The 12,967-nt window shown below is 42.9% G+C and overlaps 1 protein-coding gene across 1 annotated transcript; it reads right to left on the bottom strand.

Moving 5' to 3' along the window:
- Positions 1-2,912: 2,912 nt before the first annotated feature.
- LOC116409531 (transcription factor SOX-30-like) lies at positions 2,913-12,967 on the bottom strand. Its single transcript, XM_031898190.1, has 5 exons — positions 12,880-12,967; positions 11,998-12,237; positions 5,070-5,222; positions 4,179-4,349; positions 2,913-3,322 (listed from the first exon to the last, which is right to left on the bottom strand). Exons 1-5 carry the CDS (start codon positions 12,962-12,964, stop codon positions 2,913-2,915), a joined length of 1,059 nt encoding a protein of 352 aa, XP_031754050.1. The 5' UTR covers positions 12,965-12,967.

Raw genomic sequence — 12,967 nt, 5'->3', positions numbered from 1 at the left:
GCAAAGCACCCCGTTTTTTTGCCCCAATACAGTTTGTGTGTTGATCCCTGAGGTGCAACAATTTGTGCTCCTAAAGTTTAGCCAAAAAGTTGCCCCTCGCTCTGTATTTAGACCCTGTTTGGTAGCACTTCAGAGAGAAGGTAGGCAGCAGGGGCAACCCCCACAATGCCCAAGCTTGCTTGTCATTCATAATGCACATAGGAGAGCTGCGCTTTGCACCTTGTGTCAGATATGTGTTTGTTATATCTGTGTGCATTTGGTTTTGGAGGGGGAGAAAGGGAATCTCTACCCTACCTACCACAAATGTACTGTCTCTCTGGCAGGTATTCTGCATTAGCCATACCCCAGCTGATGTCCCTGTATTCAAAGTTGCTCATAGTAGCGTAGTGACATAATTGTGCAGCAGTCACGTGTTATCATCATTTCTTTACACGAGTCAACAGTCTGGTTGATGGTGGTGAATAATGCTCAGGTCCAGTTAATCTTGTTGTCTCAGCTACTATATATCTGCTTGTGGTCTGTCATTCACAGCAGCTACATCCTCTGAAAAAGTATTACAGGAGTATAATCCTTAGTATAACAATCTTTTATTTATTATATCAGGCATTAACATTAGGCAAAGCCCTGCAATAAGAACATGAAACAATTACTTCAATGAAAATAGAAACATTGAATATTTAACATTGGAATAAAATATCCTGTAGATGAGTATAATGTATGAACTCTACATAGTTCTTTTTGTTTTGAATTCTCTCTCCTCTCAGTAGAATCTATTTTCCTTTTCTCTTTACTTTTTGATTTCTAGGAAAATCAAACTCAGAAACTCAGAGTTCCAGTCCAGCTAAAAACTCAAATGACAAATAAATACAACAATACCTACAATACCTAACAATGTCTACAAACATATAGTAAACCTTTGGGGGGGGTCATAGATAAAAAAAAGTTCAAATGTTGGGGTGGACACACAGAGCTACTTAGTAGCAGCTACTTGTCACAGTTACTAAACAACAGAAAATACCCTGCCATAGACAATACTGAGAACTGCCTCTGCCAAAACACACATAGACACAATTATCAGTAACTAATCAGCATTGTCTATTTTTGTAGCTATGACAAGTATGACCCTAAGTAACCTATGTAATTTTTTCTAAATAAATGAAATAAAAATGAAGGGATACTATACTGTCATCACTGCCAAACAGCCTGCTGCTCCGTTTGAGTTTAAATCAGAAGCAGTGATATGCTTGAGACTGCATTTGCAACTCTATCTGATTTAAATGCTAGCAGGAAGAAAAGGAGTGAAAGGACCCCTGGTAGCTGTCAGAATAGGCAAATGGTGCATGTCGTAAACTGGCAATATACTGTACATAAAGATCCCTCTAATAGAATTAGCCACCCATAATAATATGACATAGATTGGGAGGCCCACATTCACAAGTAGCCCTGCACCCCCCCAGTTGGACCCTATTTGCCCCCCCACCCCTTTTGCATAATTGAATTTATGAAACTACACTAGCCATGTCATTTCACATGTGCACACAGCATATTTATATCACTTCAAATGTGTTTGTGTGCTTTTTGCATACCCTGCAATGTAGCTTAGATATCTACAGCATCTGCAAAACACTGGGTCCCTCCGCTTCTCTGTCAACCACGTGGATGTTCTGAGAGTAAAAGGGTGCTTGTGCTTGAATGTAGGTGCTGCTTTCACTTTCTCCCATGACTCCTTGCTGGACAAGTGACAGGTAACCAAAGTCTCTATTTAGAACACTGAATGATGTTTCAGGCTGTGGATGAAATCCTCCCAAATAGCTCTGGCATTGTGGCATAGTGGGCCTGTATGCAGGTAGACGATGGCAAAGCAGGCAGGTGCTGTGAAAATGCAACAGAAAAAAGCATTGGTTACGGAGAAGAAGATTCTGCTTTTCAAGCAATATAAAAACAAACACTCATTACAACAAACATGCATGGGCAGAATTTCTTCTATATACAAAAGGGCACATGTACATCTGCAAATGTAGCAAGCAAAATGCAATACTGAGGGCAATTTTCATGTTTTATTTCACAATGCAGCATTTTTTTCCCAGAATTCCAGCATCATTGCAGTCACAAAGGAGCTATGGTCTTGATGCAATTGCATCCAATTCTGTGTGTGCATTTGCACCAAATATTTTTGAAGTCTGTCCGGCATAATTTCCGGCGTTGGGTTTGCACCCTATTCTTTTTCAGAGGTGGCGGTAGATCCAGGGCTCCCCTACATCAATAGGCACAGCAGTGCTCTATTCAGAATGGAAGACAGCGGCACAAAAAACTAATATACTGACATATAAGGAGCGCATCATATTTGGTGCAAGAACCTTTAATGAAAGTGGTTGTATGTGCAACTAACTGCAGGGGGAAAGTGCGGGGACTGCAACTGCACTTGCGAGCATACAGAAGCTCTTCATTGTAGCTTCCAGTGTCATAATGGTGCAGCACTGGCCCATCGGGTCTGTGACTTGCAGGGCCCCCTCCAGAGGTATGCCCCTTCCCCCTTCTTTAAAGGGGCTGCACAGGCAGAGGTGCAGGCCTGGGTCAGCAGGGGCCCATAAGGACTGGGGCCCACTGGCTTTTCTCCTGGTGCCCTGCTGGCCCAGTACAACCCTGGTAGCTTCTAGTGGCTCCAGTCATTCTGTTGCTGTCAGTGTTACTTCCCCCAGTGTGAGTCTACTGCTCTATTATTGAAAGCATTTTGGCATTAGAGTTATAATACATGATTTTACAATCCAGCCCCTAAACATGTGTGTGGCATAGTTGACCGCTAGTGGAAAAAGCAGGACATCTCTGGCATAGGGTTCAATTCTTGTTTGACAGGTGTATTAAAGTAAATATAAAAATAAAATGACAGTGAACAATAAAGTTAAGCACAATGGTTACCTGAGTGGAAGGAAATGAGGTCCAGATGTATGAAAGGCATGGTAGTACTCAAAATATGGAGGACTGGTACAATAGTCAGAAAATCCTAAATAAGAAAGTGGATAAGCATGGCCGGGATAGAAGGGGAGGAAAGCCATAGTGGGATGGATAGGCATGGGTGTTGGCAAGGCACTTGAAGGATCCCTGTGATATCCTCTGTTAACATGGCGATCGGGAACAAGGAAGTTGCCAAGTACTGAATTAGTCAGGCATTGGTTATTACGGTTGGCTTGTGATGAATTCTCCGGGTTCAAGGCCTGATCTACCTGCCTTGCAGGCTGTCTAACCCTTGTGGGAGGCACTGGTATCTGATTTGGTTGCTGATTGGAGAGTGGATCATTATTTTGCTTTAACTTTCCTCCTCCATCTGAAAAAGGAAAACAATGGTATTGATATTATATTTCTAATGCGGAAATGAAAGACATTACATAAGGATATACTGAGACAGTATTGTTACAAGTGTGGAATACCTGGGGTTTATTTAGTAATTTGGTGTTTCTTAGTGAGCTGAAACATTTAGAAAGAGAATTCAGGATTCACATTGTTGCTGACCATATTATGGTACTCTCAAGTACTACTTTTGGAATCTATTTTCAACCCGACCAACAGATATCTGGCTGAGCCCTATGAGGTGAAAGTTTGGCAGGACCTCATTTTCACCCCATACATGGGCCAATAAGCTAGGTCTGGAGTGGCTAAGTCTGCAGCCAATGTCTGTCCAAAAACCAATTACACCCTTGGAATGTGGAATTCCACCCCATACACATGCCTAAAAAACAGTTAGCCTTGTTTTCTCTTTTAGATGATCACCCCTTTAGATTAGAGGAAAGGAGCTTCCATTTGAAGCAGCATAGGTGGTTTTTCACGGTGAGGGCAGTGAGGTTGTGGAATGCCCTTCCTAGTGATGTGGTAATGGCAGACTCTGTTAATGCCTTTAAGAGGGGCCTGGATGAGTTCTTGATCAATCAGAATATCCAAGGCTATTGTGATACTAATATCTACAGTTAGTACTAGTGGTTGTATTTATAGTTTATGTATGTGAGTGTATAGATTGGTAGGTGTGGGTTGGGTGTGCTGGGTTTACTTGGATGGGTTGAACTTGATGGACACTGGTCTTTTTTCAACCCTTTGTAACTATGTAACTATAACTATGTAACTATGTAACTGGAGGTCAGGGACAAGGAAGCTGTTTGGTACTGAACTAGTCAGGCATTGGTTATTACTGTTAGGAAATGTAGATTCTGCTTGTGATGAACTGCATATGGCTGAAGTACGAGGTTTATGTGTGCGCGCCAGGACCCCGGTTGGCTTAGTCCTGGTGGGAGGCACCGGTATCTGATTTGGTTGCTGATTGGAGAATGGATCATTATTGTGCTGTAATTTTCCTCCTCTGTCTGAAACAGAAAAAAAATAGACTTGATATTATATTTCTGATGCAGGAATAAAAGAACACATTACATAAAGATATATCACTACATGACAGGAACCTCTCCAGTCATTCAGTAACATCAGTTAGTGTCTGACATAACTGCTGTAATAAAGGAAATGATATAACACACTATGGAATGAATGTTGTACATCTGGGTATAATAAAGGCTTATATTATGAACCTGTCTAAACATTAATAGGGGCATTCATTAGGAGCATAAGAACACCTTAGCGCTCATGCACAGAGCATTTTTGACCAGAGGGATGGCTTTGCTCTGCAACTCACACCAGGTAACAACTCTGGTGCCAGGTACAGGACACAGTATTGGCCAGCACAGACAAGTCTCATGGGTAGGCCATAGGGCAGACATTAAGGACAGGACCCGTTGCGGGTTGCATCAGTCACCACACCCAAAGTGTGCATCTGTCCACCCTTCATAAATATTCATGGGGGTAGCTGCAGGTCCCTGTGCTCCATAACGGAGAGGAGAAACCTTCTGCAATTCAGGGAAGACACAGTAAAAAATGTTGGTTGCACCCTTACACCATATATAATGCCTTCTGTTTTGCGTCTGTGGACTTTGTATCAAGAAAGAATTGCACAAGCACCAAATTATTCAATAAACCCCAGGAAATAGTTAACTCTAGAGATGCACTAAGATGTACAACACTATTTGCTAACTCACCGTGTGTGTCATTAAGTGGCTGATTGCATACCAAGGCAGGTATTTTGCTCTCATGTACCAGAGTTTGACTTTCTTTGCATTGAGAAGAGCTGGGCATTTGAGCGGACTCGTCCGAGTATTTTTTGTTCCGACGTTTTGGCTCGTATTTCCAGTCTGCAGAGAATCACTTAGAAATTAGAAAAAATCCCTTCATAGGATAACTAAAAATCAAGGAGCTGTTACAATGCATTGTGGGAATCTATTGATAATACTGTTGCTGTGTGTTTTGTCAGTACATGCTCTGAATATTGCCAAAGTCATTCAAAGACCGAGCTTGTCCAATGGAATTTTCAACCTGCCCAAAAGATATCTGGCCAGATATGTTCGGCAGGACCTAATTTTTAACCCCATATGTGGGCCAGTGAGATAGTTCTGGAGTGGCCAAGTCAATGCCCGTCCATGTACTGTATGTCTGGCACTAGATGCTCAAAAACCAATTACATCCTTTGTACCAGTCTTTGGAGATGTTACATGCCACTTTATCTTATTTGTAACCATGTTTTTTTTACACCTCGTTTTCCTCTCTCTTGTAAATAAAAAAAATAAAGACTATATAACAAAAATGATTTCCTTTTTCTCTATAATAATAAAACTTACTGTTTTTTTTTATTTGATCCCAACTAAGATACAATTAATTCTTATTGGAGGCATAACAATTTGAATGGGTTTATTTCATGTTTAAATGATTTTTAGCTGATTTAAGATCCAATTTACAGAAAGATCACTTATCCAAAAACCCCAGGACCCAAGCATTTTGGATAACAGGTACCAGTATATAATTATATTTTTAATAAGAAAAATGAACAGGGGTCGTCTTGAAAATATTCTACTATTCAATTATGGATAATTGTTTTATTTTTACTAAAATACCTCTCCTTTACCTACCCCTGGGAATAAGGGACATGAGTTTTAAAGGGACAGTAACACCAAAAAATGAAAGTGTATAAAAGTAATTACTATATAATGTAATGCTGCCCTGCACTGGTACAACTGGTGTGTTTTCCTTAGAAAGACTACTATAGTTTATATAATAAAGCTTCTGTGTAGCCATGGGGGCAGCCATTTACAGGAGAAAAGGCACAGGTTACTTAGCAGATAACAGATAAAACCCCATTATATTCTACAAAGCTTATCTGTTATCTGCTATGTAACCTGTGCCTTTTCTCCTTTTTCCCAGCTTCAATGGCTGCCCCCGTGTTAACATAGCAGCTCATTTATATAAACTATAGTAGCATTTCTGTTGCAAACTTACCAGTTTTTTTTTTTTTTTTTGCTCAATGCGTTATCTTTTATTAAACAATTCAGCAAGGTACATACATTCATGCAGTGCGTATTTTACAGTGGCATGGGTAGGCATATAGTAGTACAAGTTACATGCAATTACATTGTTACCCTGGTAGGTGTTCCGTTTTGGGAGGTTTCCCCTTTGAGATAAGACTTAGCCTGTTTTGGGTTAGGTTGCGTGGGTCCTGCTACGTGGGGGACTGGTTATTGTTGGGTACCATCTGCCCAGTGACGCCAGATTTGTAGGAATTTTAGCATCTGGCCTTTTTTGTCCAGTATTGTTCTTTCAAGCGTTGCCAAGTCCTCCATTGCTTTCCTCCATTCATGTATGGAGGGAGGTTCAGTGTCCTTCCAATGCAGGGTTAATATCCTCTTGGCTTGGAACAGTGTCTTTGCGATAAATATCTTTGTATGTAGGTCCAGTGAGGGATTGAAGTCAAGTGCCAGGAGACATTTTCTGGCGTCACCGGGGCCCCACTCTGGAATTTTATTCATTAACCAGTCGCAGACCCCATCCCAGTAGGCTTTGAGATGTGTACATCCCCATAGTGTGTGTACCAATGTGGCTATTTCGGTTTTACATCTATGGCAGTAGGGAAAACTTAGTACTTTCATTACATGCAGTCTTTGAACTGTGTAGTAGGCCCTATGTATTGTGTAGAGTTGTAGTAGCTTATGCCTTTGGGAGAATGATACTATCTTTGGGGTTTCAAGGACCCAGTCCCATTGGTCATCTGAAATTGACCCTAGTTCCTCTTCCCACCGGGCTCTAGACCCTAGTTCGGTGTTGCTATACACTGGTTTACTGAGCAGTTTATACAGGGTAGACATCTTGCCTTTTTGAGTAGGGTTTAGCAGACTCTCTAGTACCTGGGAGTTATTTACCTCGAGGTCTGTACCGGGCCAGCGTGTTGTTAAGGCTGTTTTGAGCTTGTGGTACGTTAGCCATTGGTTGGTTGGCAGATGCCTGTCTTTTTGCAGGGTAGAAAACGGTATGGTTTGGCCGTTATCCCATACATCTCCCAAGGTGGTTATGCCAAGGGTTTGCCAAACTTTAGAGGGGTTACATTGTGCCATTTTGGGGAGGATAGCGTTTTGCCATATTGGCATTTGTGGCGGGTAGCCTGTGTATTTTATCAGTTTGTGTGCAGTGGACAGCACCGAGCATTGTAGTGCCGTAATTGGAAGGTGCTCATTGTTTATGTGCTTGATTAGCAAGGCATGCCAGGGTGTTTCCATGCCGTTGGTTGCTTGTGACCACAGCTGAAAGAGTGGGGGTGAGAGCTCATTGTGGATCATAGGGGAGATATGAGTTAGCTGTGCCGCTAGGTAGTACATATACATGTCTGGCAGGGCTAGTCCACCTTTGTCCCTGGGTCTCATTAGGGTGCTGAGGCGGAGCCTTGCTCTCGAGGTTCCCCAGATAAATTTGGTAAATTGTGAGTGTATTTTGGTAAAAGTTTTCTTGGGGATTCGGATCGGAGAGTGCCATAGGATGTATAACATTTTAGGTTGTATAAACATTTTTATCAGATGTATTCTCCCTGTTGGACCTAGTGGTAGCGTTTCCCATGTTCTGAATTTCTCCTGAACCCACAGGAGCAGGGGGTTTAGATTAAGCTCTGTGTATTTTGCAATGGGTAGTGCTACCTGGATGCCAAGGTAAGTAAATTTGGTGGTGACTTGTAGGGGGCAGGGCTCCCCGGGGTTGCCTCTATATTTATCATCTACTAGGAATAGTGTTGACTTGGACATGTTCGTGTTTAGCCCTGAGATTAGGCCAAACTTGCCCGTGAGTTCTATCAAAGCTGTTAGCGATTGGCCCGTGTCTCCCAGGTATACTAAGGTATCGTCAGCGTATAGCTGGATTTTTTCAATTGTGCCTTTTAGTTCGTAGCCCTGTATCAGTGGGTGCTTACGTACTGCCTGAGCAAAGGGCTCGATGGCCAAGGCGAAGAGTAGGGGGGATAGTGGGCAGCCTTGCCTTGTGCCCCTGGAGAGTGTGAAGTTGGAGGTACAGAGTGAGTTGATACGCAGGGTGGCCCTTGGGGACTTGTATAGTAGCTGGACCATATTTATGAACGTTGGACCAAAGCCTAGCTGTTTCAAGACACACCATAAGTATGACCATTCCACCGTGTCGAACGCCTTAGCTATGTCTAAGGCTGCTATTGCTCTGTTGCCGGTGTTGCTAGGTGTGAGTGATAGGTTCAAGTAGAGCCTTCTGGTGTTCAGGGCAGTTGTTTTAGTAGGTATGAACCCTATTTGGTCTGGGTTGACTAATGTTTTTATTACTCTGGCCAGTCTACGTGCTAAGATCTTTGCGTATATTTTAACATCTGTGGTTAGTAGGGATATAGGTCTAAATGACTCACAGAGCTGCGGGTCCTTACCAGGTTTGGGTAGTAATATTATAGCTGCCTCGTACATTGATTCAGGGAGAATACCTGTTGATATGGCTTCCCCATACATTTTGGTAAGGAGTGGTGTTTGGGATTTGGCGTGTTTCTTGTAGAGTTCTATTGGGATTCCATCGGAGCCTGCTGCTTTCCCTTGTGGGAAGGAGTCTATGGCTTCTTGAGTTTCTATGTCTGTGATCTTGGCTTCTAGGAATTCCCTATACTCTTGAGGTAAGGATGGTAGGTTCAGTGGTTCTAGGAAGGCTCTTATGTCGTCTGTTAGGACCTGTGATTTAGCAGAGTAGAGGTCAGTGTAGTATGCGACTAGCAGGTTTTCAATCTCCCCTGGGTCTGTGCATAGTGTGCCATTGCTGTCCTTTAGAGCAGGGATAGGGGGAGGGGTGGTATGTGCCTTGGCCAGGTGGGCTAGCATTTTACCTGAGCGTTCCCCGTGCTCATATATATTAATTTTTGAGAAATAGTGTTTATGTTGGGCTCTTTGTCTGAGGCTGTCTGCATATTTTTCTTGTGCCTCGCGTAGCGCAGCTAGGGATTCAGGGGTTTGGAGGTTGGCTGCCTGTATGTCTAGTTGGGATACCTGGTGTTCTAGCTCTGTATGTGCGGCTTTCGCTTGCTGTTTGTATGCTGATATTTCAGCTGATATAGAGTTGCGGAGATACACCTTTAGAGCGTCCCAAAAGGGAAGTATCTGGTTTACGCTCTGGTTTAGCATCATAAATTCTTTAATGCTGGCTTCTACTGTAGCAAAATTATCAAGTATATTCAGCCATGTAGGGTTAATGGCTGGTCTGGAGTTCTTAATTCTATAGGGGAGTTGCCATTGAAGTTGTACTGGTGCATGATCTGAGATTCCTCTCGGGAGGTAGGTTACCTTCTTAATGTAGGGAATCATTGCAGCGTTAACTAGTACTAAGTCAATTCTAGAAAGGGATAGATGGGATGTTGAGAAGCAGGAGAATTGGCGAGTGCTGGGGTTGGCTATTCTCCAGGGGTCTAACAGTGCCAGTGACTTTATCACCTGTGCGAATTGGGTTGTTTTGGGGGGTACCTTGTCTGGTTGTCTCCATGTCCTATCGATGCTGGGGGTAAGGACTTCATTGAAGTCTCCTGCTATTATACACAGTGCGTGTGGGAATTTGGACATTTCGTCCGCAAGTACCTGCAGTACCTCTGGGTCATATGGTGGAGGTATGTAGATATTTGCCAGTATGAGTTCACATGCATATAGGTAACAGTGTAAAAATAGGTATCTGCCTTTGGGGTCTGACTTCAAGGATTCATACCTGAAGGGGACTTTTTTCCCTATGAGGATAGCTACACCGGAGGAGTGTGTGGAGTAGGTAGCGTGGTAGGACCAACCAACCCAGTGCCTTTTAAGGGCTAGTATTTTAGATCCAGTCAGGTGTGTTTCTTGCAGAAATGCAATAGAGGTATTGTGCTTTTTCAGGAAATCTAGAACTAGTCTGCGTTTAATGGGGCAGTTTAGGCCCCTAACGTTCCAGCTAGTCAACTGGATAGCCATAGTCTCTCCGGGTTGGGTAGTACCACGCACCTACTGTTGGCCATTTTCCTTGGGTTTTCCCTACGGACCATTTACCGTAAAGCATTGAGCATATAACATTGAGCATTAAACATTGAATATAACACAATAACAGGATTGTCAGAACTGCTTTGCTGTACTTAAACGGCGTACAGATAAGTAAACATTCCCAACCGTTGCCCCCCTCCCCTTCCACCCATTCCCCAATTTTGGGTAGAATTAGTCCCATAAGTAAACTTGTAAAAACTTTTAGTTTGGGGTGCCGTGAAGAAGTGCGATTTACCATCCGCTTGGACTCTTAAGAGCGCTGGGTACATCATGGCGTAGGTTAGGCCTGCGGCACGTAAGCGGTTTTTCCCACTCTGGAAGCCTGCTCGTTGTCGTTGAATTTCGGCAGAGTAATCCGCATAAATTGATATGCTTGCAGCTTGACATCGCAGTTGGCCTTGCGTCCTCGTGAGTGTTAGGATTTTGTCGCGGTCTCTGGCGTTGAGCAGCTTAGCGATCAGCGGTCTAGGCGGTGCCCCTGGGGGTGCTTGTCTGGTGGGGACTCTGTGAGCCCTTTCTATTGCAAAGGTGTTGGAGAGCTGGTCTGCTCCGAACGCTTCTTTTAGCCATGCTTCTAGGAAGGATTCTGGCGCACTCCCTTCCGACTGCTCCGGGAAGCCGACAAATCTTAAATTGCTGCGTCGTAGGCGATTCTCCAGGTTGTCCGATTTGCGTTGGCATTCCGTTACCAGTTTTTGTACTGATTGGCACTGCTCAGGGAGGTTTCTGCAGGAGTCTTCAAGGTTGCTCACCCTGGCTTCGACCGCAGTAGTTCTCTCCCGTAGTTTCTGCAAGTCGCCTTTTATAATTGACAGGTCGATTTTGATTTCTTCCGTTTTGTTATTTATCAATGTCGTGCAGGCGCTGTTTGCCGAGCGTATCTCTACCAGCACATCGTGGAGGGTAGGCTCAGTGACCGTTGGTATTTCGGCTTGTCGTTGGTTTGCAGTTCCCGCTGCCGGTTGCTCGCTGTGTTTAGTAGGGGATCCTGGGGTAGAGGCAGGCCTTTCGCCCGCGCCGCCATTTTGGACAGTCTCGCGGGCAAACTTTTCTAGTCGTGCTGCTGCTTCCGTGGCCCTTTTTTGTGCCCTGTTCTGCCCCATTAGTTCCCTCTGTGGTAAGGGGTCCCAGCTGGGATCGTCGGGCTCCGTATTTAAGTAGTGTAAGGAGTTAGTTCAGGATATTTTCCCGGGTGTTGCAGCGGAGCTCCAGTTTGTGCGTGTGCTCACATCAGCGTCAGACCACGCCCCAAAACTTACCAGTTTTACCAGCGCAGAGCAACTGTATATTATATTTTAATTACTTTAAAACACTTTCATTTTTTGGTGTTACTGTTGCAGATAATTAGTTCTTAATAAAGCTGCTCTTAATGCTTGATACATTTATTTATCTTTCCCACTCAGACAGTTAATGAAAGAACAAGGATTTGGGGATTAAATTATATAGAATGTAAGTTCTTTCAGTTTTAGTTCTGCACATTATAGTATAAGGAAAAAAAACCTATATGCAGTATAGTGTGTAGGCTTGTGGTCTTTATTTGAATTCTAATGTGATGCCATTGGCTGTTGCCATCCATAACTTATTAGTGATAAAATACCTGGAAACAATGCCTGGTGTTGTCTATCTAATTTGAAGGCCTCGTCGTAATAAGGCTTTTTCTGCTCCTCTGTGAGTTTTCGCCATTCATATCCTAAATGAATGCTGATATCTTTGTTGCAGAGATCTGGCTTTGACCGTGCAATCATTTGGCGGTGAATCCTTGCCCATATCATAAATGCATTCATAGGATGTTTTATGCGCCCATTTTTTTTGCTGATGAAACTTGAAGTGGCCATATCTAGAAAAGAAAAGTCATTTTTAGGGATATTTTTTTAAGGGCAAAAACTATGACAAAATCTTGATCCTTTATTTTCTATTTCAATTATCAAGCAGTGAATAGTGGGGCCAAACCTAAATACTTTAGGTAAATGATTATTTGCTGTCCAAGATAAATGAAGCCCCACATAAAGCTACTTGGTATGAAGTTTGGGGAGAACCTGAATTTACTGTCCTAAATATTCTTGGACTTATGGCTGAATGAATAATACCACAATGTTTTTATATATATGTAACCTTGAATTAGGAGGGGCCTGACCAATAAGGCATGGTCTGCCATTAGTGACATTGCTGTCAGCCAATTGGATCACTGCAGATTGTTGTAAAGAAGTTTTCAAATATCCTAAAGAAAAAACTGAAAAAAACATACCAATACATATATATATATATATGTATGTACTGTATGAATCCCAATACTGCCTTCACATTTGCTGACCAAAAAATGAGACAAATATCAGGGAGCTATTCAAAAGGGATGTAAGTCTCTTTCATTGCACTCAGCCTGTACCCGCAGGTCATTCTAATATTCATTCCCAGACTTGCACAACTCTGCCTGCCCCACAGCCTGCCACCTTAATCAATAACATTTATCTGTGTAACATACCTGTCTCAGATGGAGGGATATTGAGAGACATCTCTTTGCTATTGCTATCTGTTTCCTTTTTTGGGATAACTGCTAATGTATGCATTAT

This window comes from Xenopus tropicalis, chromosome 3 (genome assembly GCF_000004195.4).
Source record: "Xenopus tropicalis strain Nigerian chromosome 3, UCB_Xtro_10.0, whole genome shotgun sequence".
Taxonomy (NCBI): Eukaryota; Metazoa; Chordata; class Amphibia; order Anura; family Pipidae; genus Xenopus; species Xenopus tropicalis.
The sequence above is the reverse complement of the archived record's forward strand: the minus strand, read 5'-3'. Positions and strand labels throughout refer to the sequence as shown.

Bases quoted from the DNA above. Each gene is read 5' to 3' on its own strand.
- LOC116409531 (XM_031898190.1), bottom strand. From the start codon at position 12,964: ATGCATACATTAGCAGTTATCCCAAAAAAGGAAACAGATAGCAATAGC. The intron at 12,238-12,879 runs GTATGTTACACA...TTTCTTTTCTAG, and splicing joins TATCCCTCCATCTGAGACAG to ATATGGCCACTTCAAGTTTC. The intron at 3,323-4,178 runs GTAATAACCAAT...TTCCTTTTTCAG, and splicing joins AGAATCTACATTTCCTAACA to ATGGAGGAGGAAAGTTAAAG.